The 26,466-nt window shown below is 50.4% G+C and overlaps 1 protein-coding gene across 3 annotated transcripts; it reads left to right on the plus strand.

Moving 5' to 3' along the window:
• Positions 1-167: 167 nt before the first annotated feature.
• Positions 168-26,177, plus strand: DIRAS1 (DIRAS family GTPase 1). 3 transcript variants are annotated; one of them, XM_077332379.1, is made up of 2 exons: positions 168-256; positions 19,743-26,177. In XM_077332379.1, exon 2 carries the CDS (start codon positions 19,770-19,772, stop codon positions 20,364-20,366), a length of 597 nt encoding a protein of 198 aa, XP_077188494.1. In that variant the 5' UTR covers positions 168-256; positions 19,743-19,769; the 3' UTR covers positions 20,367-26,177. The 3 variants fall into 3 exon arrangements, with proteins under 3 accessions (XP_077188494.1, XP_077188493.1, XP_077188495.1); XM_077332378.1 differs by lacking the exon at positions 168-256 and adding an exon at positions 413-596; XM_077332380.1 differs by lacking the exon at positions 168-256 and adding an exon at positions 17,984-18,738.
• Positions 26,178-26,466: the final 289 nt, after the last annotated feature.

The following is a 26,466-nucleotide window of genomic DNA, read 5'->3' on the forward strand; positions in this document are numbered from 1 at the left end:
CCTGTGGCCGCATTCACACATGCCTTTTTAGTTGTGGCTGTTAGCGGCCATGATGACTTGCATGTGTAGGTTCGGGGATTCTCTGGGCTCCGACTCCATCAACTGAGTTTTATTGGTAGAAATAATAATAATAATATGGATGCCTTTGATTTTCTCTCTCTCTCTCTCATCAAATGAGTCCCTATGCAGGGTTGACCGCCGGTCCTCAGGTGTGCTGGAAGCAAGCAGGAGCGACCAAGGAAACAAGCAAACAAAGGCAAGAAGGATGAATGAATGAATGAACACGACCAAGAAGGGGGGGGGGAGGGAGAGCGAGCCCCGGAGCGCATGAATGGAGTCGCGGGCGCAGGGCGGCGGGAGGGGCCTCCCTTTCAGCAGCTGCAGCGCCCCCCCCCCCTCCGCGTTCCGCCTCGTGTCAGCGACGTTCACACGTGACGCGCCCCCGCCCGGCTCCTTCCCCTTCCCTCCTCCTCCTCGTCCTCCTCCCCACTAGCGCTAGCAGCAGCGGCGGCGCTTCCCGGCTCGCCCTCCGATGGCCGCTCCAAAGCGTTCCTGGCAGGCTGCGCGCCGGGGCTGACCGCCCGGAGCCCTCGCAGGTAAGCGGCCGCGCCTCGGAGAAAGGGCCCGCGCAGAGGTGTGGCCGCCCGGCGCCCGCGGGGGAAGCGGAGGGGCTGCGGGGTCCGGCCCTGGCTGGCCGGCTGGAGGCTGCTGTGGGGAAGGGGGGAAGGAGGAGGGAGGGAGGGAAGCTTCGCGCGCGCCCCCCCTGGGGCCCGGCCGGCGACCGCGGCGCGAGGCGACGCTGCCCTCTTCCTCAGGGCAGGAGCGCGCGGCGGCCGCCTTCCCACCGCAGGAGCCCCGCGCCCCTCTTCTCCTCAGCCGGGAGACGCCTGCGCTGGCCGCCCGACGTGAAAGCCGGGGATGACGTGTGTGGTGCAGGGGAAGAAGCGGGCGGGCGGGCGGCTGTGCCATTGAGAGGCGCGCGGATCCAGGGGACAGGGGCCCCCTCCGCCCGCTCCTCGAGCGCCGCGCTGTGACGCCCCCCACCCCTTCCACTCTCCCCCCCCCCCCATTGGAGCGCGGCAATCAAGGTGTCTTTGTGCTGCTGGCGGGAAACGCGCGCGCACCGGTGGTGGGGGTGGGGGGTGGGCGAGGGCGGCGGAGTGGGTTTTGGCGCACGTGCGTACGTGCGCCCAACGTGTGCGTGTCGGAGGGACCGGGTGCGTTGGACGCCCGCCCCGGTGTGGGGTCTGAGGGGCGCGCGGGCACGCCCAAGGCAGCGGGGAGGGGGGCCAGGCCGAGGGTTGGCCCGACGGCTGTTCAGCCCCGCAGGTTGGGAAGGGGGGTGAGCAGAAAGGGCGCATTCTTAAGGGCGAGTGGAAATGGGAAACTCCCTCCCCACAAAGGGCGGGCTCTAAAACGGGGGCTTTTTCGTATATGCTCTCTGCGTTTCTCATTTTATGTCCCTCCTGGAAAGTGCAGCTACTCGTCATGATAAAGCATGAAAGGTTCTCCACCTTTGGTGGGCCAGGATCGGCGCCCCTGTCCAAAGATGCAGGATGCATCACTATCCCACTAGAGCAAGGTGCATCCCCCTCACCTTCACATCCTATTTCCTAGGATGACCCGAAAGCCCTCAACTGGGAAAGGATGCATATACCCCAGTCTTGAGAATCTGGTGTTCAGAGGTGGACTTGACTGCATATGGAGGTTCCACCGAGCTTGCCTGTAGTATCTGTCAACATGTAGTAGCATCTTTCCTCTATGGATTTCTTTAAAGCCTTCTTAGGGGTCCGAGTTGATGCACACTGGGAGTTCTATGTCCTGAGCCCCCAGTGCTTGAGGCTCTGTAAAAACTTTCCCTGAGAGCTGAGATTAAAAGGAAATCCTTAGGAACTCTGGACACAAAGCGCCCAGGATGTATCTGAGTTGGTCTCTGATAGCGATGCTCACCACAGCGTGTGGCAGCGAATCCCGTAGCTGAATTCTGTGTTGGACCCAAGTCCATGGAGCCTGATGTTTCCCCTGCTTTCTCCATGCATGGTATTATAAGACTTCCCCCACCACCACCCCAGTTATAGCTTTCCTAAACTGGTATGTTCTTAGTTCAGGCTCCATTCATAGGGAAGGGGCTTCTATCATTTAGCTTTGCTCTCTTCTGCACCTTTTCCAGTTCTACAGCCTCCTCTTGAGGGGCAGCTGCCAGAACTGTGACCCGCCCCCCCCCAAAGTGGCATGATAAGGTTATAGCTGTGGACACACCCACCTGGGGCCCCTCCCCCTTTCCCTCCCTTCAAACCCATCATTGGCCACTTGGGGAGGGGGAGTCAACAGGCTTTCTCAGCCAAGCTTTCATGAAACCCCTGGGTTTCTTTTTGATGCCCCTGGGAGGTTTCTTGAATGGGTGGGAATAAATGTTTAATACATTTTAAAAAATGGTTAAACATTTATTGGGTGATATAACCATATATGGTCATGCTACCCTGCCCCCCCCCTCCCAAAATGGCCAGTGATGGGCCTGGAGAGGTTAGGAAGGGGAGGGGCCCTCAATGTGGTCATGTACACAACTATGCTTCCCAACCATAACTTCAGGGGTTTCTCAATGTTAAAAAAGTTGAGGAAGGCTGATATATGGTCATATCATCCAATAAATGTTGAATATATGTTTTTAAATTTAAAAAAACAACTCGCACCCATTTGGGGAAACCCTTGCAGGGCCATCAAGAAACCCCAGGGTTTCATGAAACCTTAGTTGAGAAGGCCTGCCCTAGGGTCAGTCACAGTCCAGATCTTGGAGGACGTGTGGACATGCATCTCACCATCAATTCAGACTAGAACCTCAGTATTGATTCCTGTGGCTCATAACAGCTCCATGGATTCCGAGGCAGTGAAGGGTCTTTCCCAAATCCTGAAGTCCTTTAACTGAAAATTCTGCCAAAGATGAAATCTGGGACTTTATGCAAACCAACTACATTGTAGGATGCTAGTCGGGCAACTATATGTTCCACTATATATTACTGGTAAGGCCTAGAAGGAGGAGCTGGTCTCATGGTTTAAGTGCCACTCAGTGCTTTACACCCACTCAGGGCGGCTGTCTCGCCCCTGAGTACCTCCTCCTCCAACTGGCTTGCCTGTCTGCCCAGTGGCCTACTAATCACCTTCTGTCTCCCACGCCTGACCATCCCCTCCTCCTTCCACTTCCCTCTGAGGCTTGGAGGCTGCAGATCCCTGCTGCATGAGAGCTGCCCCTGCCAGTGAATTTCCTAACAGCTGCCTGCAGCCTTTCCAGGTCCTGCGGGGAGGGGGAGTCCACCTGCAGAGTTCTTCCACTCCACCTGCCCGTGGTATTCCTGAATGCTATGGACTTGGCCCCTATTATATACATAAAAGCTTGCAAGGAACTAGTGACCACTATTCAAGAACCTTGTTCCTTGACATCAAAAGGTCAGGCGTTGTACTGATTTGGCCATAGCGATAAGGCCCTGATGCTCATGCTCAGAGGCATCCTCTCCTGCTACAACCTCCCAGCCAAAGGTGTGATTCGGTAATTGTGTCTCCATTTCTGCCACCCCAGTAAGAGATTGCTTGCTCCCTATTGTTTACCTCTGGCTTGTTTTCTGTCGTCCCAGTGGCAGCAACAAAGATGTCAACAGGTTACCCAGAAGGAAGTGGTTAATATTTTAATGAGTGCCTAGAGATTCTCTTCGCCTTTCCCCAAGGAAAACCTATTGGCTTTTGTCTAGTTTCCAAAACTTCTCCCCCACCCTCCCGCCCCACTTAAGCAATTGATAGCAAACTCTTTTCAATAATTAATCGGTACGTTTCTGAATGGTATCCAAGATTTTTCTCTCCAAGGCTCAACAGGACGGATTCATGAACAGGTTGCGATGTAGGGATCGGAGTCGCGATTCATTTCTGTCAACCTCTACGGTGTCTCGGCACTGTTTGCTGCTGGCTGAGTCTCCAGGGCTGGGAAGTAGCTGATTAAAGCCTGCCTTGTCAAGGGAGCTGCTGGTTACCTTGGTACAAGAACCTAGGCCTATTCTGCCCACAACAGATAATGGACTTTCAATGCACTTCAGAAGTCGATTTTCCTGTTCTGCACAGGACAATCCAGCTGCCAAAGCAAACTGAAAGTGCATTATCTGTTGTGTACAGAATGGGCCCTAGGTAACATAAATATCTCAATTCCAAGAAAAGTTGGAATCCCGTGGCACCTCGAAGACTGTAAAGTCTTATTCAGGGTATGAGCTTGGTTGGCCTTAAAGTGCCACTGAACTCAAACTTTGTTCTGATGCTTCAGACCAATGCGGCTACCCACCTGGATCCCTCCCAAACAGGCTACTTTTGGGGGGATAGGGGGTGCAGACGGAGTGGAGAATTTGTATCCTTTTGAGGCTTGATTAAACTTCACTGCAGGCTTGCAGACAATTTCCTTTCAGCTGGTACTAACTCTGGTTGCAGTTGAGTTTACATACAGATCCATCATTGGATAGCCAGTCTGGCTAGATCCGGCAGAGGAAGATTGGCCTGTGCCAAGGAAGCCACAGGGGGGCTTTGCCTAGTTCAGGGAAGCAGCTTCTTCCGTGCTTAGCGAGGCACACTGGCTATTCCAAGAAAACCCTTTCTTCCATGTGGAAGGAGGGGGCTCCATCAGCCCCTCCCAATGGTGCCATTGACTTTAATCAGACATCCAACATTCCTGGTTTTTCCAGGGCCTGGGGGTGGGTGGGGGTTCCAGTTACAGCCTCCAAACCTTCAGGGTAGGTCCGGGAGGCTCCTCCCTGACTCCCCTCCAAATTTCTCAATGATTGGACCAGGGGGTACATGTCCAGGGGTTCCAAAAGAGGGTGCCCCCATCTCTCCATTTTATCCAATGGAGTGTCTGTCCCATTGGATAGAATGGGTGCAGAAGCCAAAGTGGTCCTGATTGGGCCCCCGGTGTATAAGCCTACTCCCAACAACTGGTTATGGTGGACGAAGAGAGGGTGGCCATTGCCTTTGCATCCTGCAATGCAGAAGGGCAGGAATGAATCACAGCTGACAAGCATGAGAATACCAATACAAGGCAAAAACATGGCTCAGCTTGAATTGAAGTTGACAGCAGCAAGGAGAGGCTTCCCTCAAAAACCCTGCAGGGCAAAGCCGTGTGATGGACAGGAGAGCGATGACGGTCCAGTGGCAGTGGCAGAAAAGCAAAGTCCGTTCCCTTGGAGCCCAAGAGGAGCCTTGCAGCAGCATGTCAAGTCCAGCATTGTGTTTCTCACAGTGGTCAACTGAAGACTTGTAAGCAAGGCACGGGGGCCAAACCCTCCCCAGTGGTTGGCCCACTAAGTGATGTTCAGAGGTACGCTACCTTTGAATATGGAGGTTTTATTGCGCCATCCTAATGAATAGCTGTTGATTAGCTTCTCCATAAATATGGCCAGTATTTTATAGCCCCTTCCAACCCCGGCGCTCTGTCTCTTTGGCTCAGGCTTTTTCTGTCCCTTGGAAGGCTTGGGAAGTTGTGTGTGTGCATCTGCATGGTTTAGACCAGTGGTCCCCAACGTTTTTATCACCGGGGACCGGTCAGGCTTGACAATTTTACTGAGGCCGGGGGTGGGGGGAGTCTTTTGCCGAGGGACGTTGCTGCTGCCGCCTGAGCCCCTGCTCCACTTGCTTTCCCGCTGGCACCCCTGACTTCCCGCCGCCCACTGGGGGCGCTGCCAGCAGCAGCTGCACAGTGCCACGCTGAGAGGGAGCCCCAGCCATGGCGGCCGCTGGAGAGCACTAAAGGTGAGCCAGCAGCAGAGTGGCATGGCAGCCCCCGAGGCAGCAGCTGGGGAGGAGGACGAGCAGGAGCCATGGCCCGGTACTGACTGATCTACGGACCGGTACTGGTCTCCAAACTGGAGGTTGGGAACCACTGGTTTAGACGCTGCTCCATTCTGCAGCAGGAGGTCTCCCAGGGGGAGAGGGCTCTTTCTCCCGCTTTATTTGTTTATTGTTAATCATCAGCGTTTTCACTAAATAAAGTGTTTCCCGAGGCAGTCCAAAGTCGATAAAACAGCTTTAAACTCCCAGGCATTAAGATGACATCAGCAAACCCGTTTCGGAAGCCGATGTGCTGATGAGTAGATTCTGCAAGGCCTGGTAGAGGGATGCGGAAGTTTGGAGCTGTCTCTGAAAAAAAAGATTCCAGAAGGAGGGACTCCAATACATCTCTGGAGGATGCCACAGGGCCAGAGCTGCCATGCGTAAAGATCTTGATACTGGCTTGGTCTCTGCCTCTCCTTTATTCTCAGAAGGAATGAAGGACCGTCTGCTGGGCTATCTCTTCATATAGTCTGGGAGAACACAAGAGCAGTTACCTTGCAGCAGGACTAGATTTGTGTCTGGTAGCTTACAGAGCAACATATTTTTTTTGGGGGGGGGGAGCTTTTGAGAGTCACCTGCCAGGAGTGGGTTGCTCTCCAGTCACGGCATGATGGCTTGCCCAGCTTCTCTGCAGTTATCCTTCTTAGAACTTTGCAGAGCAGACAGGCTTCTTGTCCACTTGGAATTGTTTGGTGCGAGTCAATTTCTAAAGAGTGCAGTGTTGGCAGAGTTTAAATGTGCAAAGAGGGTCCACAGCACCGGATTGCGTAAAAGAATGAAATAGGGTTTTTTTTTGTGAAGAGAAACAATTTTGTATAGAAAGAGGGGGGAGAGAGTGTCTTGGGCCCATTCTGCACATGCTGCATAATGTGCTTTCAGTGTACTTTTGATGTAGGTTTTCCTGCTCTGCACAGGAAAATCCAGCTGCAAAAGCACCCTGAAAGTGCATTATCCACTGTGTGCGGAATGGGCCCTGGTCATCCTCATTGTTCTGCCTGTTCAGGGAGGAAGTGTTCTCAGAGGAGTAGGAAGTTTCCGATTGAGCCACTCAGGACCCTGCAGGAGATTATTTGAAAAATTCCAAGAATTCCCTATTCTAAGTATGCTAAATATGCATCTCCTCTGATGCCCCCTGCAGGACATTCCTTGTATACTTTTGAATCATGCACACTATGGATTTTGCCTATGCCAACGTGCAATGCTGGGCTTAAAGCACAGGCCAGGGTTCAGGAGCACAGCTGTGCATCTTCACCTCCAGCTGTGATAGAATCCCAGCCAAAGCGTGATTGCTTTGCATGCCCTCCCAAACCCCTCTCCTTACTATATGACACCTTGGGGCTGAGATTCAAGATGTTGCTCCTGATTTTGGAGAACCAAATAAGGTCGGAAGAGGAGGGGAGTGATGTTCAGCCGCTGTCAACAGGGCACGGACCTTGCATGCTGTTGGCTTTTGCCAAGAAGGCTACCAGTCACCTTGTAAGGTCTTCTGAAATCAGCTGTAGTCTTCAGCTCTCGGGGAGAGAAGCCTCTCTCAGCCCTCTTATGCAAGATGGCCTTTTAGCTGGAGATTCATTCGCTGGCTGGTTGGGAGTGGCTAGCTGGCTGCAAGTGGTGTATAAGTCCAATAAATAAATAACTTATTTGTGCAGTTACACCCTGCCTTTCTCCCCCAAAGGGAACCCAGAGTGGCTTGCTTCAAGCTCCCGTCCTCCATTTTACCCTCACAACCGTCCTGTGAGGTAGGCTAGGCTGAGAGAGTGTGACTGGCCCGAAGTCACCCAAAGAGTTTCCATGGCACGACTGGGGATTCGCACCCGGGTCTACTGGATAAGAGTCAGACACTGTTAACCATGACACTTGCTTACTGGGAAAGTATGCCGAACTGGCTTGAGTGTGCCAACAAGATTTAATGGCAGGGTGGAGATTTGAACCTGGATCTTCCAGAGCCTTGTCCAACACTGTAAGCTTTGAACTGTGTCAAGATGCCAGAGGCGTCATTCACGTAACCCGTTTGCTCCTTCTCTAAGATGCTGCTCAGCAAAAAAACCCAGTTTGCTTCCGTATGGACGTTTGGAGTGACTCTGTGTCAAATCACAGCCTTTGGTCTTAGTTGATGTTATTTTCTCCTATATCTTAGTAACGGCTCTTCCGGCCTTCTCCTTGGGATCTGGAGACTGAACCTGGGAATCTCAGCATACAAAGCATATGCTTTACCTCTGGCTAAAAGCACAAGAACATCTTCCCTGTTCCTCTCTCCTTTATTTCTGGTGTTTATCAGTGTACTAAACTGCCCTCAACAGCATCAGACAACTAGCTCAGCGTGGTCTCCTTGGACCTGCCGCCGCTCTCCCAAGGTCTCAGGCTATGGCTGTTCTTTCATAGCCCTGTTGCTCTCTGCCCACCGACCTACGCATCCTCCCCATCGCCAGAACATCACTAGACACTTTTAAGTACTGAGTTTTTATTTGCTGCCCTTCCATCTGGGCCTTTTGGTCGGTGTAATTCAAAACTATAGGAGAGAAGGGACCATTCGGACCGTCCCCTTCGAGCCAGAGTGGTCAAATTGGACTTCGTGTCCTTTGTCCTTGATTGGGGAGAAGCCAGAAGCTGTAAGAAGAGACTAGATTTGACCTTCCTATCATCAGCACTTTGCAGTCTGAAGAATGTAGAACAGAGGATGTGTGCGCTCGAATTCCATGAGTTTTGCAACCGGTGACACTGCCCGTTTCGGAGAAGCCCTGTAAGCTTCTCTTCTTATTGGTTGCTAAACGAATGGAGGGACGCTGGCAAGATGGCGTCAGCACCGCTGCGACCGGACTGCCGCTCATTCAAAACATTGGGTGGTCTTTCCTTCTCAAATGGACAAACTGGTAATCTGAAAGCACAATATTGTTCTGCGTCTGATCTGAGTAGGTAATAATTCTGAAGGAAAGGGGGGGGGAGTCCATTTGTCTGGTTCTGAGGGAATTTCCTGCACATCAGGTGCCCTTTAGAAGAAGCATTTCTTTTGAGAGGAATGCCTCTTCTCAAGTGTTTTGGCCATATGGGGATTTGCTGTCGACTCCCCAAGTCAAAGAAGCATAGTGGACTTGATTCTTGGCTCATTCCAGATATCAACATGATGACCACAAGCAGCAAAAATAGGCTCTTTCCAATGATGATCAGTTCTTGTGTACACCATCTTTCCAGTGATTATCAATTCTTGTGTACACCATCTTTCCGGTGACGATCAGTTCCTGTGTACACCGTCTTTCCGGTAATGATCAATTCTTACGTACACCGTCTTTCCGGTGATGATCAATTCTTATGTACACCGTCTTTCCGGTAATGATCAATTCTTATGTACACCGTCTTCCGGTGATGATCAATTCTTATGTACACTGTCTTTCCGGTAATGATCAATTCTTATGTACACCGTCTTCCGGTGATGATCAATTCTTATGTACACCGTCTTCCGGTGATGATCAATTCTTGTGTACACCATCTTTCCGGTGATGATCAGTTCCTGTGTATACCGTCTTTCCGGTAATGATCAGTTCCTGTGTACACCGTCTTTACAACGATGATCAATTCCTGTGTATACCATCTTTACAACGATGATCAGTTCCTGTGTATACCGTCTTTCCGGTGATGATCAATTCTTGTGTACATCATCTTTCCAGTGATGATCAGTTCCTGTGTACATCATCTTTCCGGTGATGATCAATTCCTGTGTACAATGTCTTTCCGGTGGTGATCGATTCCTGTGTACACCATCTTTTTGGTGATGAAAAGTTCCTGTGTACACCATCTTTCCTGTGATGATCAATTCCTGTGTACAGCATCTATCAATTCCTGTGTACACCATCTTTTCGGTGATGAACAGTTCCTGTGTACACCGTCTTTCCGGTGATGATCAATTCCTGTGTACACCATCTTTTCAGTGATGAACAGTTCCTATGTACACCACCTTTCCAGTGATGATCAGTTCCTGTGTGCACCATCCTTCCGGTGATGCTTTCCGGTGATGATCAATTCCTGTGTACATCATCTATCAATTCCTGTGTACACCATCTTTTTGGTGATGAACAGTTCCTGTATACACCATCTTTCCAGTGATGATCAGCTCCTGTGTACACCATCTTTCCTGTGTACACCATCTTTTTGGTGATGAACAGTTCCTGTATACACCATCTTTCCAGTGATGATCAGCTCCTGTGTACACCGTCTTTCTGGTGATGATCAATTCCTGTGTACACCATCTTTCCGGTGATGCTTTCCAGTGATGATCAGTTCCTGTGTACACCATCTTTCCTGAGCACACCGTCTTTCTGGTGATGATCAGTTCCTGTGTACACCGTCTTTCCGGTGATGATCAATTCCTGTGTACACCATCTTTCCAGTGATGATCAATTCCTGTGTACGCCGTCTTTCCAGCGATGATCAGTTCCTGTGTACACCATCTTTCCAAGAATTGTATGTATGGTTCACCATAAACTGGCCCCTCCATCTATTTTACCAGTGCATTGCAGTTTTAATGCACCAACCATTATGAAAGAGTCACCACAAAAGCAGGTTCTTACTCCTCACACAAGTGCCTGTAATGTACGGATGCCTTTGCGCTGCATCAAGTTTTAACCTCTCCACTGCATGTGCCATACAAAATGGTAGACAAGCTCTGTCTGCGTTAAGCCATACAGTTAACTCCTTCCCTGTGGCCAACTTAATAATGCAGCAAAAGGCTTCACTAACACACGGTCCAGGGCCTTTGTGTATCACCTTGGAATGTTAACTGGACGTAATGCAAAATTATAATTTTGAGGAGCTTGTTGGAAGTCCTGCTTGGCCTTGCTGATGTCGTCATCTGGGATCCATCTGAACACCTTTACCCTCTATGAAGAAAAGGCCCACTGTCCAGCTGACCAAGTACCCCTCTGCTAAGTTGCACGGAGCAGACAGGCACAAGTAAATTTCAGAAATAACTTCTGGGTCTCTTCTATTAAAAGGTCTATTGCCTGTTTAAGCAGGTGTACCATTCTGAGCTGCTTAAAAATGTTAGATCTGGTGATAGTCTCAATGGCGGAGATTGGAGGTGGCCAAGCTCTGGCTCTCCAGATGTCCCTGGACTACAATTCTCATGAGCAGTATGCTGGCAATGCCCCATGGGAACTGCAGTCTATGAACATCTGGAGAGCCACAGTTTGGCCACCCCTAGTGATTAAGAGCGGCAGTCTTTAAACTGGAGAACCGGGTTTGATTCCTCACTCCTTCACGTGCAGCCAGCTTGAGGCAGTCACAGTTTTCTCAGAACTCTCTTGGCCTCACCTACCTGCTGTGGGGAGAGGAAGGGGAAGTGATTGGAAGTGACTTTGAGACTCCTTCGGGTAGTAAAAAAAGTGGAATACAAAACCCCAGCTTTTCTTCTTCTTGAAGTAACTCTCATTTTCCCTGAGAAATCTCTGATTCTTCTCAAGGATGCTTCACAACCAAGTGTTGCTCAGCTGTCTCCCTATCTGCTGAGCAAGGGAGGAGGGCTAGAACAGGAAAGCTCCACATTTTGCCCCTTGGGTTTTGTGCAAAGTATAGCCCTGTCGTCTCCTCCCACAACGCTCAATCACAGGGTTCATTTTGAAGGCTCATTCTGAAACCCCCAAAAGGCGTTTTGCAAGTTTCGATCCATGAAATGGCATGGAAAGAACTCTCCCCCCCCCCCTTGTGCCACACTCACGTTTTATAGCCATGTTTTTTGGCTAGAGTTCAGCCCTGAAACAGTATCTGGCCAGAGTCAACAAACCGGCTTCTAGCCCTCCAATTTGACAGCACCCAAACCAGGGCTTGTCATGTGGGCTCTCCATGTCTCTGGCTTTCCTTTGCTTGTTGGGAAATCAGAGGATGCCATGCTTGTGGCTCCAGGGGAAAAGATTATTTTAATATTTGTTCCACTTAATATTTCTGGTAAGGGCTTGGAGGAGGAGCATGTCTCATGGCTTAAGTGCCACTCAGCGCTTAACATCCACTCAGGGCAGCTGTCCCGCCCCTGAGTTCCTCCTCCTCCAACCGGCTTGACGTCTGCCTAGCGGCCAGCCAATCGCCTTCTGTCCCCCACTCCTGACCATCCCCTCTTCCTTCCAGTTCCCTCTGAGCCTCGGAGGTTGTAGATCCCTGCCGTGAGTTCCCTGCCTGGGGGCCTCCAGCCCCTGGGCCTTGAGGCTCCCCAAGAGGGCACCTCTCCCCAAAATGACCGAGCCACCTGGCTGTAGCCTTAGCCGGGGACAAGCCGCCCTAATAGCTGCCTGGGGGGAGGGAGAGGCCATCCTCAGAGTTCTTCCACCCCCAGAATCTAGTGCCTGTTGTATTCCTGAATGCAATGGACTTGGCCCTCAGTTATAATTATAAGCAGGGTTGACCCTGGCTAGTATTTGGATGGGAGACCTCCAGGGAACACTAGAGTCATAACACGGAGGCAGGCAATCAATCTGCCTTTATTTAAACTGTCATAGACCAAAGCATTAAGAAACATGACCACATGGAGGCAGGCAGGCAGAGGCCCAACACCTCCAAATGCTTCTTGCCTGGCTGTTGGACAATCCTCAGCTCTCCTGGCGATGCTGTGCACATGTCGTATGATAAATAATATTCAGGCTTGGAGTTTTTCCCAACTTGGGAGGTATCAGCGGGGCTAGCACAGGCGCAGCTCTGAGCTCCCTGGAGGAAGAGCATCCGGTAGAAATATACTGGACAAGATCGAACACAGGAGAGGTTGAGCCAGAGGGGACAGGGAGGTGATGGGACTGGGGGCGTGATAGGGCAGCTTGAACAACCATTTCTCAAAGCTCCCCCCCCCCTTCCGAATGTTAGAACCTGGGGCTGTAATGGAACACGGGCTGGCGGTCTGCAGGATTTTCCTTCCACCCCAAAGACCATGCTTCTGCTACACCACTGAAGCTGTCATGCTGGTAAGGGCAGGCAGGCCATATGGCTGCATCGCAGTGGCATCCAGAAATAGAACACGCTGATCCTATTATTGGGAAGTCCACCTGGGGCAGTGAAGCAGAGGCTGCGTCATGCTCTGCCAAGGCCAGCCAGCTGGAGGGAGGAGCCCGGGAACAGGAGAGAGAGAGAACCGGTCAGGATTTGGATGGGAAAATGGGCAAGGGTTTGGTGACTTTGCTGGAGGGTCTTGTGGGGGCTCCAGAAGAATACAGGGAAGGGGAATAGTTGAGTTTAGGGTTGTGGGAAGCTGGTTCAAGCATGACTTTGAGCAGGGAAATTACAAGTTGAGGAGAAAACCGAGAGGGAGGGGTGGTAACAAGAACTGGATGATGGTTGGTTTGGAGACCAGCATTCCACCTGTGGTGAAGTGCATGAGGTCCCCCAGGAATCTTGATAGCCAGTACGATGTGGTGATTCCAGTGTTGGGGATTCAGGTTCAAATCTCCAGTCTGTCCTGGATGACCTTGGGTGATCTACATACTTTTCAACCTAACCTTGGTAGGGTTCTCATGAGGCCAAAATGAAGGAGGGAAGAAGTTTTTTATACCCTGCCTTTCACTTCCTGAAGGAGTCTCAAAGTGGATCCCATTCCTTTCCTCTCCCCACAACAGACACCTGTGAGGTAGATGAAGCTGAGAGAGTGCTGACAGGACTGCTCAATCAGAACAACACTATCAGGACTGTGACTAGCCCAAGGTCACCCAGCTGGCTGCATGTGGGGGAGCAGGGAATCAAACTCGACTTGCCAGATTAGAAGTCAGTGCTCCTATCCACCACACCAAAGGGCTTTACATTAAGAGTAATGGATGGACCTCTGGCTGGATTTTCTGGGTCCCAGAAAAGCAACCGATGCACATTCACTCACAGCTGTCATATCAGCCAGTCTGGGTGTCAAAGGATGTCCTGCTGTTCCCCAACTACTCCTTTTAGGACTGCCCCCCATTGTATCTCCAGCTCCCCCTCCTCTCCAAATGGAGCACTCTGACGAGCACAGAATATCCAACCCCTGCAAGAAAGGAGGCTCTATAAATTCTTTCTGAGTGACATGATGTTTGGGTGAGCCATCTACCCGCAAGAAAGCGTGACCTAACCCTGAGTCAGAATCCACCTCTCCATCTGAACATCTGGTGTCATGATGAATTGCCCTTTTTCTTTTTAATGCCCCTTTTTTATTTTTAATGCTCCTTTTCTTTTGAATACACAGTAGCTCCCACTGATAGTTCTGCTTTAATATCTATTCTGCCCCCCCCGGAAAAAAAAAACCTCAGCCTATATATTATTGCAGGGATTCCCAACCAGCCGTCCACAGGAGCTCCAGAGGGACTCCCCTTCTGCCTTAATGGATTTGGCCACAAGCTAGGAAACTAGCTGCTTCCACCTGGAGGTCTCAGAAATTAGGCTGTGGGTGTAAAAATCAAATGGGGGGGGGGGGAGTTGGTTGTTGCATGGTATGGGGGGATCTGGGCTGTCTTCTCAGCTCCCGCCCTTCTTTCCGGCCTACATGAGGCAGAGCCACTGTAGTAGTAGTAAGGGCAGGGTGAGGGAGGAAAAGTAACATGTCACTTCTGGGGGCATGTCAGGGAGGCATGGCCAGCTGACATCACTTTTGGAGATCCTCAAAGCCTGAAAATATATTTCAGGGGCTCCTCCACAGTGAGAAGGCTGAAGAAGGCATACAAGAGCCAGTGTGGTGTACTGGCTTGACTGTTAGACTAGGATCTGGAAATCCAAATGTCCACTGGGAGCTTGCTAGTGACTTTGGGCAAGTCACACCCCCTCAGCCTAACCTACCTCTCAGGGTTGTTGTGAGGATCAAATGGGTCCCCATCGAGGAGGAGAACGGGCTATTCATTAAGCAATTTCATTTTTTAATATTCGTGGATAAAGCTCTACGTTGCGAGGGTGTATCTGTTTTGTTGTCTGGAACATGATAACAGTTACCGTCATCAGGATTTTTTCCACTTACATAACAATCTTACTCATGCTCATTCATTCAGGGTTCTTCTGATGTGTTATCTAGAATTTTGACTGTTTTTTCCAGATGATGTTATTCATATGTTCCTTTTGTTGGCCGAGTTCCAGCATGCAGAGAGGGCACTGGGCTGCTTAATGAATAAAAAAAAATTTATTCAGAAGAGGAACCATGTGTAGAAAGAGAGAGACCTACAGTTTAACTAACTGTTGTCTGCTGTTGTACAACTGTTCTGAGGTCAAGCAGGGGGGAAGTGAGCTCAAGAAGCATTAAGTCACTTGTTGAACCAAGAAGAAAAAGAAGAGTTGGTTCTTATATGCCGCTTTTCTCTACTTGAAGGGGTCTCAAAGCGTCTTACAGTCGCCTTCCCTTTCCTCTCCCCACAACAGACACCCTGTGAGGGAGGTGAGGCTGAGAGAGCCCTGATATTACTGAAGAAGAGTTGGTTCCTATATGCCGCTTTTCTCTACCCAAAGGAGGCTTAAAGTGGCATACAGTCGCCTTCCCTTTTATCTCCCCACAACAGACACCCTGTGAGGTGGGTGAGGCTGAGAGAGCCCTGATATCACTGCTCAGTCAGAACAGTTTTATCAGTGCTGTGGTGAGCCCAAGGTCACCCAGCTGGATGCATGTGGGGGAGTGCAGAATCGAACCTGGTGTGCCAGATTAGAAGTCCTCACTCTTAACCACTACACCAAATAAGGATACTGGAGATTATTCAAAGATCACCAGGGAGTTCCTATCTTATCTATGCTAAATATACATCTCTTTCAATGCCCCCTGCAGGACACCCTTTATGTTTTGCTCAGTTATGCACACTGTAGATCTAGCATATTCCGATACTTTGTATATTATGTTTTGGATCCCCTGACAAAGCTACAGCGAAATCCCTAGGGGCTTTTCAGTTTTCCACTTATAAGTTTCCACTTTCCAACTGTACTTCTATCAGCATTTGTCTTCATCTCCTTTTGTCCTGGTAAAGTTTCAAGGCCTGTCTCAAGACATGCCTGGCACTGCCCTCCTTTGCCAAAGAAGCAGAAGCCTTTTCTCTCAGTTCTTCTTCCAGCTTGGCCTTCCACCTCCCTAAACACCTCCCCCTGCCCCATGCAAAATTATGAAATCCCAAGGACTCTGCCATTGCACTCAGTTTGATGTTGACCTGAACCATTGAGGCTCAATGCAGCCATCAGAACTAAAACCCTGTGCATTTGTCTAGTCTTTTAAAGCTACCCAAGCTTGTGGTAATGGTGGAAAGCAAAATCCCTCATGCGGAGTCTTAAAGGTGGAAGGGATTCTACAAGCACTGCTAGCTACCTTAGAAGTGGGTGTGGCATTCTGATGAACATTGTAAACTGACTTCTAAAAGAGTCTGAAAACTCTAACTCAGCATTGCCCTGGGCTGGTGTGAAGGCCCCCCTGCCAGGAGCTCCACGGTTGGCAGAAATTCTGAGGAAACGATATGCTAGATCCAGGTTTGCTTACATGGAGATTTTTAATGAAGTATCAAACAAACAGAAAATGCAGGCTAAGCTTACTTCAGCTGAGCCTCGAGCGCATACACATACAACAAAGCTTGCCAGAATCCAAGACTGCCTGCAATTGCCTGTTACTGTCCATTGAGTGGCTTTCTGTACAATCACACATCCCTCCCTCCTTCCCCACCGTGGGTTTACTGTACTATGGCTCTTACCAGGAGCCCTTGTTTGGCCCTCCCTGCCCTAAATGCTGGCTCCCAGTCAAATAATCATTAATTAAGCTATTAAGCCAGGCTGACTTCCATCTGACATATGGGGGAACGGATGAAACAACCCAAACTTTGAAGATAAGGGTTGCTAGCAAGCATGAGAGAGGAAAGTTCCCTCAAGAGTGGCCAATCTCCATTCTCCTACAAGACTTAGGACAATGAAGAACCAGCATGTAGCAAAGATGGAGTCACCTAAGCCACATACCTGGATGGCTCAGGCTAGTCCTGTCTCAGCAAACCCCAGAAGTTTAGCAGAGTCAACTTTGGTTCATATTTGGATGGAAGATCACCAAGGAAAGCCAGCGTCTGGAGACAGAAGTGGGCCATGGCAGACCACTTCTGAACCTCCCTTGCCAACATAAGTCAGCTCTGACTTGATTCCCCCCCCCCCCCCAAAAAAAAAGTCAGGCTGGCAGGAACTCTCCAAGGTCTTTGGCAGGAAAGGCAGCTGTCCAACAGCTGAAGCCAAAAAGATCCTTTTTAGCTGTGTACGCCAGGAGTGGCTCCATAGCTAAGTGATGGCCTGATGCAGTGGTGGACTCTAATAGGGTTTGATTCTCCACTCCTCTTCCACATGCAGCCATTGTGGTTGGGAGAGGCAAAACAAAACAAAACACCTCCTCTTTCTCCAGCTTCACTGCCATTCCCACCACACTAATTTACCTCAGTCCCATTGTCTCCCTAGCAATTTCCGTTCTGTTTCTTAGAATCACAGAGCTGGGAAGGGGTCATAAAGGCCATATCGTTCAACTCTTCCCCCCCCCCCCAGCTCAGTAAAGGTTCAGGCTTAAGTATTCATGGGATGTGTCTGTTTGGTGTTGTGGTTAGGAGTGGTGTAGTGGTTAGGAGTGTGGACTTCTAATCTGGCACGCCAGGTTCGATTCTGCACTCCCCCACATGCAGCCAGCTGGGTGACCTTGGGCTCGCCACGGCACTGATAAAACTGTTCTGACCGAGCAGGAATATCCGGGCTCTCTCAGCCTCACCCACCCCACAGGGTGTCTGTTGTGGGGAGAGGAAAGGGAAGGTGAACGTAAGCCTCTTGGAGACTCCTTTGGGTAGAGAAAAGCGGCATATAAGAACCAACTCTTCTCCTTAAAAGGAGGCAATCAGGAGGAGTAAAGCAGGGGTGACCGAACTGTGACTCTCCAGTTGTCCATGGACTACAATTTCCATGAGCCTCTGCCAGCAGGGTTGCCTGTAAGAAAAAAGAAACTGCAGGGGTGGTGGAAGGTGGGCCACGATAGGCTGCTTTGGCCTTACTCTGGGTGAGGCTGGACTGCAGCAAAAAGCAGCAGGGGCTGACTAACTCCCACCCCCTCTCTTGGAACACAAGCATCTTACAGCAATTCACCAGACCTCTTGGGGACAGAGGAGCTGCAGTCGGAATTAAACACTGAATTCATGCTAGCACGATAAAAGGGAGAGCATGACCCCCCCCCTCCTGTAACACACACACCATAGATGAGCAGGAAGCTGAACATCTCTTTGATGCGTAACAGGGAGTGCCTGCTTGGCCTTGATGCTGCATCGGTGTGTGGGCTGGAGGCATCCCTGTTTCACAGCCTGTACGGAGCTCCCTGGGGTGGAAGCCTCTCCAGGGGGAAGAGATCAGAACCAATTTGCCCGCCCTGCGAATGGAGGCTGCTTTCTGAGCCGGCCGGAGGGACGCTGCAGAGTCAGGAGCCTCAGAGGGGAGCCGGAAGAGAGGCCGGAGAAGCAGAGGCTGTAAGCAGGGAGCCACATAACAAGGGCTTGGTTCCGTTTGGCTCTTGTGTAGAGACGCTGCCTGGAAGCCTTCCCGGTGTGGCCAGGCTTCGAAACCTGGGTGGGTTCCTTGTAAGAACAAGAAGGTGGCATCCACGCAAGGTCAGCCCTTTTCCAGCTTCCCTCCGCACGGTTCATGGGTCCTTTTGTTCATTTCCTCCGTGTGATTCCAAGTGAATCAATCATGCACAGAGCAGCATGGCTGTTTTCCTCTCCAGACAGATTTCACAGGTCCTGCGTTGAGAGAGCCGCTCTAACCCCTGTTGCTGCGCAGGTGTGAAAAGGAGAAACAGCAGCTTGCACCGGGTTCTCCAGGCGATTTGGGGAGGGAAAGAAGAGGCTGGATTACAACCACACGGAGATCGCTGCTGCGGGGCCACTGTCTCTGAAGCACTGTTTTTTACTTCTATCTACCAATTTTTATTATGTATGCATTTTGAAATCTCTTCCCCCCCTTCCCCCCCTTTCTCACATTGCAACACCTCCTTGGATCACTGTTGGTATGATTCCCAAATCAGGGAGGGAAAGGAACAGCCCGAGTACAGAGAAGCAGCGTTCAGAAGCGTTGTGTTCCACAGGCTGACCCTGACAAGTGCGTGAAGCAGGGAGAGACTGAGAGCTGGTATGCATCCTGTAGCAGGGAGTTCCGTCGGCCACTGCGGTTGCTTGGCTCCGTGGGGCCCTGATTTGGACTTCCCTCCCCCCTGATTCTAGAATAAATTATTCTAAAAACTATTTCCTTCTGCAATGGGGTTTCTTCCAGTCTCCAAGGCTCTTCTTTTTCTTCATGCACAAATGATTAAGCAACTCTTGTGTACCCACCTTTGTCCCTTTATCGCCCCCCCCGCTAAGGGATGACAAGTGCAGCATTTTTCTTATGCATTTTGCCCCCCCCCCCCCCAAGAATGGAAAACCGGTGGATAGAGGGTGAGTTTAGTCAGATTTCGTCCGCTGCTTCTGGACATCTTGGTATTGTTGTAGTTTGGTCTTAGTGGAATTTTATTGGGTTTTTTAATTGGGGTTTTTATATATGTTGTAACATGCCACGAGCCATTGGGAGTAGAAAGCCATTGGGCTCGAAATCTAAATATAATAATAATAATAATAATAATAATATAATAATAATAATAATACAAAAATACAGTAAGCCATAAAATTATATTAAATTGCTTAAAACGATTACAAAACAGCAGGCAATTTTTCTCTGTTCCCAAGTCCGATCCCACACTTGTCCTATCTGGGGCTGGGGGTTCTTAGATATTCCTTATGCCCCAACCTCAACCAAAAGCCCGGTGGAAGAGCTCCATTTTGCAGGCCCTGCAGAACTCAGTGAACAATGTTTTCCACCACTGGAGATCTACAGCTGCGTCGGTTCAATGTTGCGACCTTTTCCTCTTCCTGACTGCCTTCTCTTTTTCTACTTCCCTCCAGGTGTGACAGCGGCCGCCCTCGTTCAAGATGCCGGAGCAAAGTAACGATTACCGCGTGGTGGTCTTCGGTGCCGGCGGGGTAGGGAAGAGCTCTCTGGTCTTGCGCTTTGTCAAAGGGACTTTCCGCGACACGTACATCCCGACCATCGAGGACACCTACCGGCAGGTCATCAGCTGCGACAAGAGTGTCTGCACCTTGCAGATCACCGACACCACGGGGAGCCACCAGTTCCCGGCCATGCAGCGCCTCTCCATCTCTAAGGGCCACGCCTTCATCTTGGTCTTCTCCATCACCAGCAAGCAGTCCCTGGAGGAGCTGAAGCCCATCTACCAGCAGATTGTGCAGATCAAGGGCAGCGTGGAGAGCATCCCCATCATGCTGGTGGGCAACAAGTGCGACGAGACGCAGCGGGAGGTGGAGACGAAAGAGGGCGAGGCCGTGGCCAAGGAGTGGAAGTGCGCCTTCATGGAGACCTCGGCCAAGATGAACTACAACGTCAAAGAGCTCTTCCAGGAGCTCCTCAACCTGGAGAAGAGGAGGAACATGAGCCTCAACATCGACGGCAAGAGGTCCAACAAGCAGAAGAGGACAGACAAAATCAAGGGGAAGTGCAGTCTCATGTGAAGCCGCCCCCCCTCTTCTTCTCCCTTCGCCGCCTCCTCTTCATTGTCGGTGTCCACACTCCAAACTCTTGTTCATATCCCTCCTCTCCTCCACCCGCCTCTCTCCCCTTCTTTGCATCTTAGCGCTGTGAACGGCATTAGGGACGCTGTAACCCCTCGAGCTCGCTCGCCGGTTCTTTCTCCTCTTTGCTCCCGCCCTCCAGAACGGAGCAACGCAATATTGCATGGGAGACGCCCTCCTCCTTGCAGCTGGAGATGAAACTATCTCTCTTTCTTTTCCTCCCCCCCCCTCCCCTCCTTTGCTTATTACTCCTGAACTGTCCCAAGTGGAGGAGGATCAGCGTTGGAGCCTGGCCATCCTGGGGCCCGACGGGAGGAGGTCTTCTCCCTGCTGAGACAATGCTCGGAAGGAGCAGAGGGGGATTTTGCTGCTCGAGCAACACGTCTGCATCGAGGTGGGGGTTCCGTACGGTAGGAATAGCTCAACACCGCATAGCGGGGAGCACGGGTTGGCGCCCAGAGGCCCTCTTCCGGCATCGCGTGAGGAACTAAGGGACTTCCCAAACTGCAATCCGTGCAAGGGGACTCTTTCCGCTCCCTTCTCCCCTGACCTTTTGCCTGCGAGCTGCACAAAACCCAAAATGCACAATTCCCGGACGAGTTGGCTTTTTTCCTCCCACCCACCCACCCACCCCCACTTCACCCTTCCCCCCACTTTAATTTTTTTTCAATCAAGAAGGAAGATGGGACAGGCAATACGCGGAGGTCGGCACAACCCCGCTGGGCCGACGAGGCCGTCTCGGGGCGTCTGCCGCAAAAGCCGGAAAGGACTCGGGGGTGGGTAGCGAGCGAACGTGTGGAATGTCCGAGCGCCGGAGCTACGGCCATCGTTGGACTTAGAGATGGATCGGAGCAAGGACTTCCAAGCAGCCCTGGTGGCTCTCACACCGGACAAGGTGCAGGGCGGAAGCATTTCAGCGGCTCAGGCTCTGTCGAGAGAGATCCCTGCGTCTGCCTCTGAGAAATGAGTCATTCTTGCCTGTTGCAAAGCAAGACACAACGGACAGGAGCAAAGCGGTAGAAAGGGACAGAGTTAAGAAGAAGCTTGGCCCAAGCAGGTCTTCAGATGTTACCTTCTTTTGCCCCCTCTCCCCGCCCCCTTTCCCTCGCCAGTATGCCAAACTTTGAACATTTCAACTTAGGACTTCTTGTTTTGCTTTTTCTAAAGAAAAAAAAAGGGGGGGGGAAGTGTCTTATTTTTAAAGCAACTAAAATTCAAAACAGCACATTTCTAGGGAGGAGGTGAATATTCGGCCAATGTAGTAGGGAAGGGAAGGGTGGTAGGAGTGGAACCGGGGCAGGCAAAGTAGAACCAGCCAGCCCGGGGAGAGAACAAAAGCAGCGGCTGTGTGATTCGCTGTTCTGAAATTATATCCCGCTCCAGCCAAAGGTCTTGAGGGGGGTTCCACATCTAAAAGTTGAGAGAAGGAAGGTCGGAAGCAAAACTGGTAGTGGAATGGACCCCCCCCCCCTGGGGTGGCTTTACAGTCTCGCTTGGCCGGTTCACCTGTCGGCTTTCAGAACAAAGAGCGGCCACAGGACACAGTCCGCCACGAATATATCTCAAATAAAATACCTTTAAATCACATTCCTCTGAGAAGCTCAGGGCGGCATCCTTAGGATTCTGTCTCTCACCACCTACCTGCAAAGTAAGGTCCGTGGAGAAAGTTAGCTTCCCCCCAAGCAAGCCTCATCATCAGGCATGGTTTTAAAGACCCAGGTGGTCCCAGGTCTGGGGCTTGACAGACAGCCACGCTTGGATAGGAGAGGCGTATTAATTCCCCCAAAGTTTCGTGTACATCCAACAGAGCTTTCCTTGTGTGCTGAAATCTAGGACCCTTCCCACACACAAAATCTTCATATTAAAATGGGAAGCAGCAAGGGATTCAGGGAAGGCATGAGTATCACTATGAGGTTTGTTTTTGTTCAGGAAGAGGTGGTGTAGGAACATTGAGCAAGGCAGCTCCGGACAAGGATGGTTACGCCCCCTGCCCACCACGTCTTTCTCCCTCCCTAACGTCACTCATTGGGGTCTGAGAGTAGGAGCTTTAAGGGAAAGGACCTCATTGGATGCAGCTCCCAAATTCTACCCAGCACGGGATTTGGAATCTTGGCTGTCATGAGTTTTACTGCTTGGCCCCCTTGGCAGCAATGATAAGTTTTGAAAAACATGCTGGCAAAGGGTTGTGTGCTGCAGATTTATTCCGCTAGGGGGGGAGGTGCTTCTCTCGGAAGAGGAGGAGCCTTCCCGCAACCACGGAATGTTGCTTGCTCCGGAGGAATGTCCCGCAGCTGATAGAGCCGGTTTGTGGCATCCCAAACAGCTCCAGAAATTGTGGTGGGGGTGGGTGACTTCTCCACCTTGGTGTTCGTCTTTCTCCATCCCGTGTTTCCATTCTGTCTCTCCTCGGAGCCATCCTTTCCTCCAGCCTGCTGCTTGTCATACGGCTTTTGGGTTTTTCCCCCTTTTTAACCTAAACTGTGAGAGCCAGTTTGGTATAGTGGTTAGGAGTGCGGACTTCTAATATGGCAAGCCAAGTTCGATTCTGCTCTCCCCCACATGCAGCCAGCTGGGTGACCTTGGGCTCGCCATGGCACTGATAAAACTGTTCTGACCAAGCAGGGTTATCAGGGCTCTCTCAGCCTCACCCACCTCTCAGGGTGTCTGCTGTGGTGAGAGGAAAGGGAAGGCGATTGTAAGCCGCTTTGAGCCTCCTTCAATAGAGAAAAGTGGCATATAAGAACCAACTCTTCTTCTTCTTCTAAACCATTTGCAAGCTCGGAGCATAAACAAAGGAGTAGCTTTATAGAAAGCTGCTGGCATTTGAGCCTAGTCTTTGTAAAAAATGTTAAAGGAGGTGGGGAAAAACATACAAACCTGATTTGGTTCTAGCCCACCTGGTCAAGCTAGTTGATAAACTCTCACAAATTTGCAAAGAGAAAAAAAAATCCCTGGCTGTTTTGCTACTTTTTAACCAGCATTTGGGACAGGGAAATGAGGCAGCGGGGCAGTGACAGATTGAACCAAGAGCTGAGCTGTGGTTGGCTAAGTCAAAACAAGTCCCTTCCAACTCTATGATTCTATCTCGACTGGCTCTGCTTGCAAGTCACCTGACTCGTAACACCGGACTTCTCTTCTGAAGGAAGGAGGGGGGGGTATGCCTTTTCAAAAACCCATTTCTAGCACTGTGGATGTCCCACCAGCCCGAGATGGGGAAACCCCTATTAAAGTACCCCAGTTTTCTCTCTCGCCAGCCAAAGCACAACACCTCAAGCTCCTCATTGAGCAAGCTGACTTTAGCACAATTGCAGCCGGGGAAGAGGGTGGGGATGCCAGATTTCCTGCCTGCCGATTCAGAATTTGCCTTGGGATGTTGGGCCAGGCCAAGGGGGTTGAATCTGGATGCAGGCATGTCGTGAGAAGGACAGGAAGGTGCATTTGAATCTTCTGAAATCGATTCGCGCACAGCACAATTTTCTAGGCTCCCAAGATGGAAGGGGCAGAGAAGGGGGAGAACTGCTCAGTCGCTATTGAACTGAACCGAATCGATACGGGGCTTTGTCAAGATAAACTGGGGTGCGTCTGCTGTCCTCTGTTGGGTTTTGTGTCTCCCCGATTACCCTTTCTCATGTTCTGGCAGTGTTTTGAATGTGTCTTGTCCATACCTGGTTCTGCCTCTCGGGATTGTTGGGTAGAAAAATTGAAAATTCTGAATGTTTATGCAGACGGGTTTGGGGCTTGGCACATCCGAGACGTTTGTTGTGAATCCAAAATTAGGAAGGGAACCTCGAGCTAGGTTGAATCCAGAAATAGCTTTTATTGAATCCAAAACTAGGACGGAAACCTTGGATCTCGGTGGAATTCAGAAATAGCTTTAGTAGTACAGCGGAAGAAAAGCACCCTCCCTGGATGCCAAACAAAAATAAAACGGCCATCCACTAAGTAAAAGCAATCTTTAAGTCAAAAACTCCAAAAGGTCCACCATCGGCTGTCTTGGGTAGCTTTTACCGTGAACCTGTGGGAGACCCTAATTCATATCTGGGCCATGAGGCTTCTTCTCCTCCTGATCCCAATTCCTGCCTCCCTCTCCTCCTGATCCCAATTCCTGCCTCCCCTCCTTACCAGGGCTGCCTTTCACCCCTTTCTGGGGGAGCCTTGAGGCGGCATTTCAGCAACCTTTCTCCCTCTCACGGCCTTGGAAGTTCACCTTTGAAGACGGGGCTGAGAGGCTGAAGCGTTTCTGGCGTTGGGGCAGAGTTTCTAGGAAGTGCCCGCCTCCCTGCTCAACTTACCCTCCCTCAAATGCCACTAGGAGAAGACGACAGAACCAATGGGATGAAATTAATTCAAAAGAAATTCCATCTCAACATCTAGAATAAGTTCCTGACAGTCAGAGCGGTTTCTCAGTGGAACAGGCTTCCTCGGGAGGCGGTGGGTTCTCCATCTTTGGAAATTTTAAAATGGAGGCTGAATAGCCATCTGATGGAGAGGCTGATTCTGTGAAGGTTCAAGAGGGTGGCAGATTACAGTAGATGAGGGATAGGGTTGTGAGTGTCCTGCATAGTGCAGGGGGTTGGACTAGATGACCCATGAGGTCCCTCCCAACTCTTTTATCCTATGATTCCATTCTATGATTCTAAGACCAAAACAATGCAAAAACGAGCCCCCTTTTTTAAAAAGTCTGCCGACGTGGCACCATCCATGCCAGTTGTTTCTTTTAATAAAGCATTGGCCCTTGGCACAGAATCTGGACTACCTTGGCACAGAGAGCGCATGGCCCTGTCCCTGCTTATCCCTAGTCTCCTTGTGTGTGTATATAGATAAATGTGTGTGTGTGTTTGTATGGGGAGGGCGTGCCTCCCCCAGACCTGCACAAGGGCTGTCATGCCCCATGAAGTTCTGCAGTTCCTTGTGCAGGACCAGCACAACCAAGGATGGGAAAACTGCAAGAGTTCTCTCTCCTATAACGTTACAGGACATGTATTTGTATCTATCTCCCCCATCCCTTAAAGCAGCAGTCACTTACTTGCTGATTGGTCTACATCAGGGGTGGCCAAACCGTAGCTCTCCAGATCTCCATGGCCTACAATTCCTGCCAGCAAGGGCTCTTGGGAATTGTAGTCCATGGACATCTGAAGAGCCACAGTTTGGCCACCCTTGGTCTACAAACTTGCTCTTGGAGGAGCAGGTATATGGCCCAGGCCTGGGGCCATAACGAAACCCCATTCGCATGACACAAGATTTTCATGCTTTCCTTCTTCGAAGTAGGCGAACCGCACGGTTGAGGTTTCGTCTATTTAAGTAGCACAGAGGCTCAAACACGTCGAAGAAGCTACGACTTCTTTTTTTTTAAGGAAAAAAAATTGAAACTGTGGTTTACACATGTGGTATAAGCCAACCGGTCTAAGGATACACAAGATCTCTTCATCTTCCCAGCTAAGATAAACATGTCTTGAATAATGTATGGTGCTTCAAAAACTCCTAAAAAAAACCCAACAACAACAACAACAAAAGGCAACGTTTGCATTGTAAATAAACTGTTGTTATTAGACTTCCTCTCAATGCCAGCATGACAATATTAGCTACTGTGCATAACTGGCTTTTTAAAGACAAAAGAGAAGAGAAAATAATATTAATAATAATATAACAATGTAATGATACAATGAAAACACACCAATGGTACAATGTAGCCTTTATTCTAGAAATAGTCTTCCTGAATGAATGAATAAAAAAAAACATGAATTTATCCCATGTCCACACCTGATTTGCTTGGTTCTTGGCTTCAAGAAAGAATCCTTTGGCGAATCTCTTCTAGTTCCCCATCCTGAGAAAAAACACCTCAGGCCACTGCTTGTCCCCACAATAGGCTTGCCTAGGCCTTTCCAAGGGAGGAAGGACAACCTGTGCGCCAGCTTTGTGTGGTGGTGAAGAGCGGCAGCTTCTAATCTGGCAAGCCCATTTGATTACATGCTCCTCACACGGCCAACTGGATGATCTTGGGCTCTTCACAGCCCTGATAGTGCCGTTCTGACCCAGCAGG

The sequence above is a fragment of the Paroedura picta genome, chromosome 4 (assembly GCF_049243985.1).
Source record: "Paroedura picta isolate Pp20150507F chromosome 4, Ppicta_v3.0, whole genome shotgun sequence".
NCBI lineage: Eukaryota > Metazoa > Chordata > Lepidosauria > Squamata > Gekkonidae > Paroedura > Paroedura picta.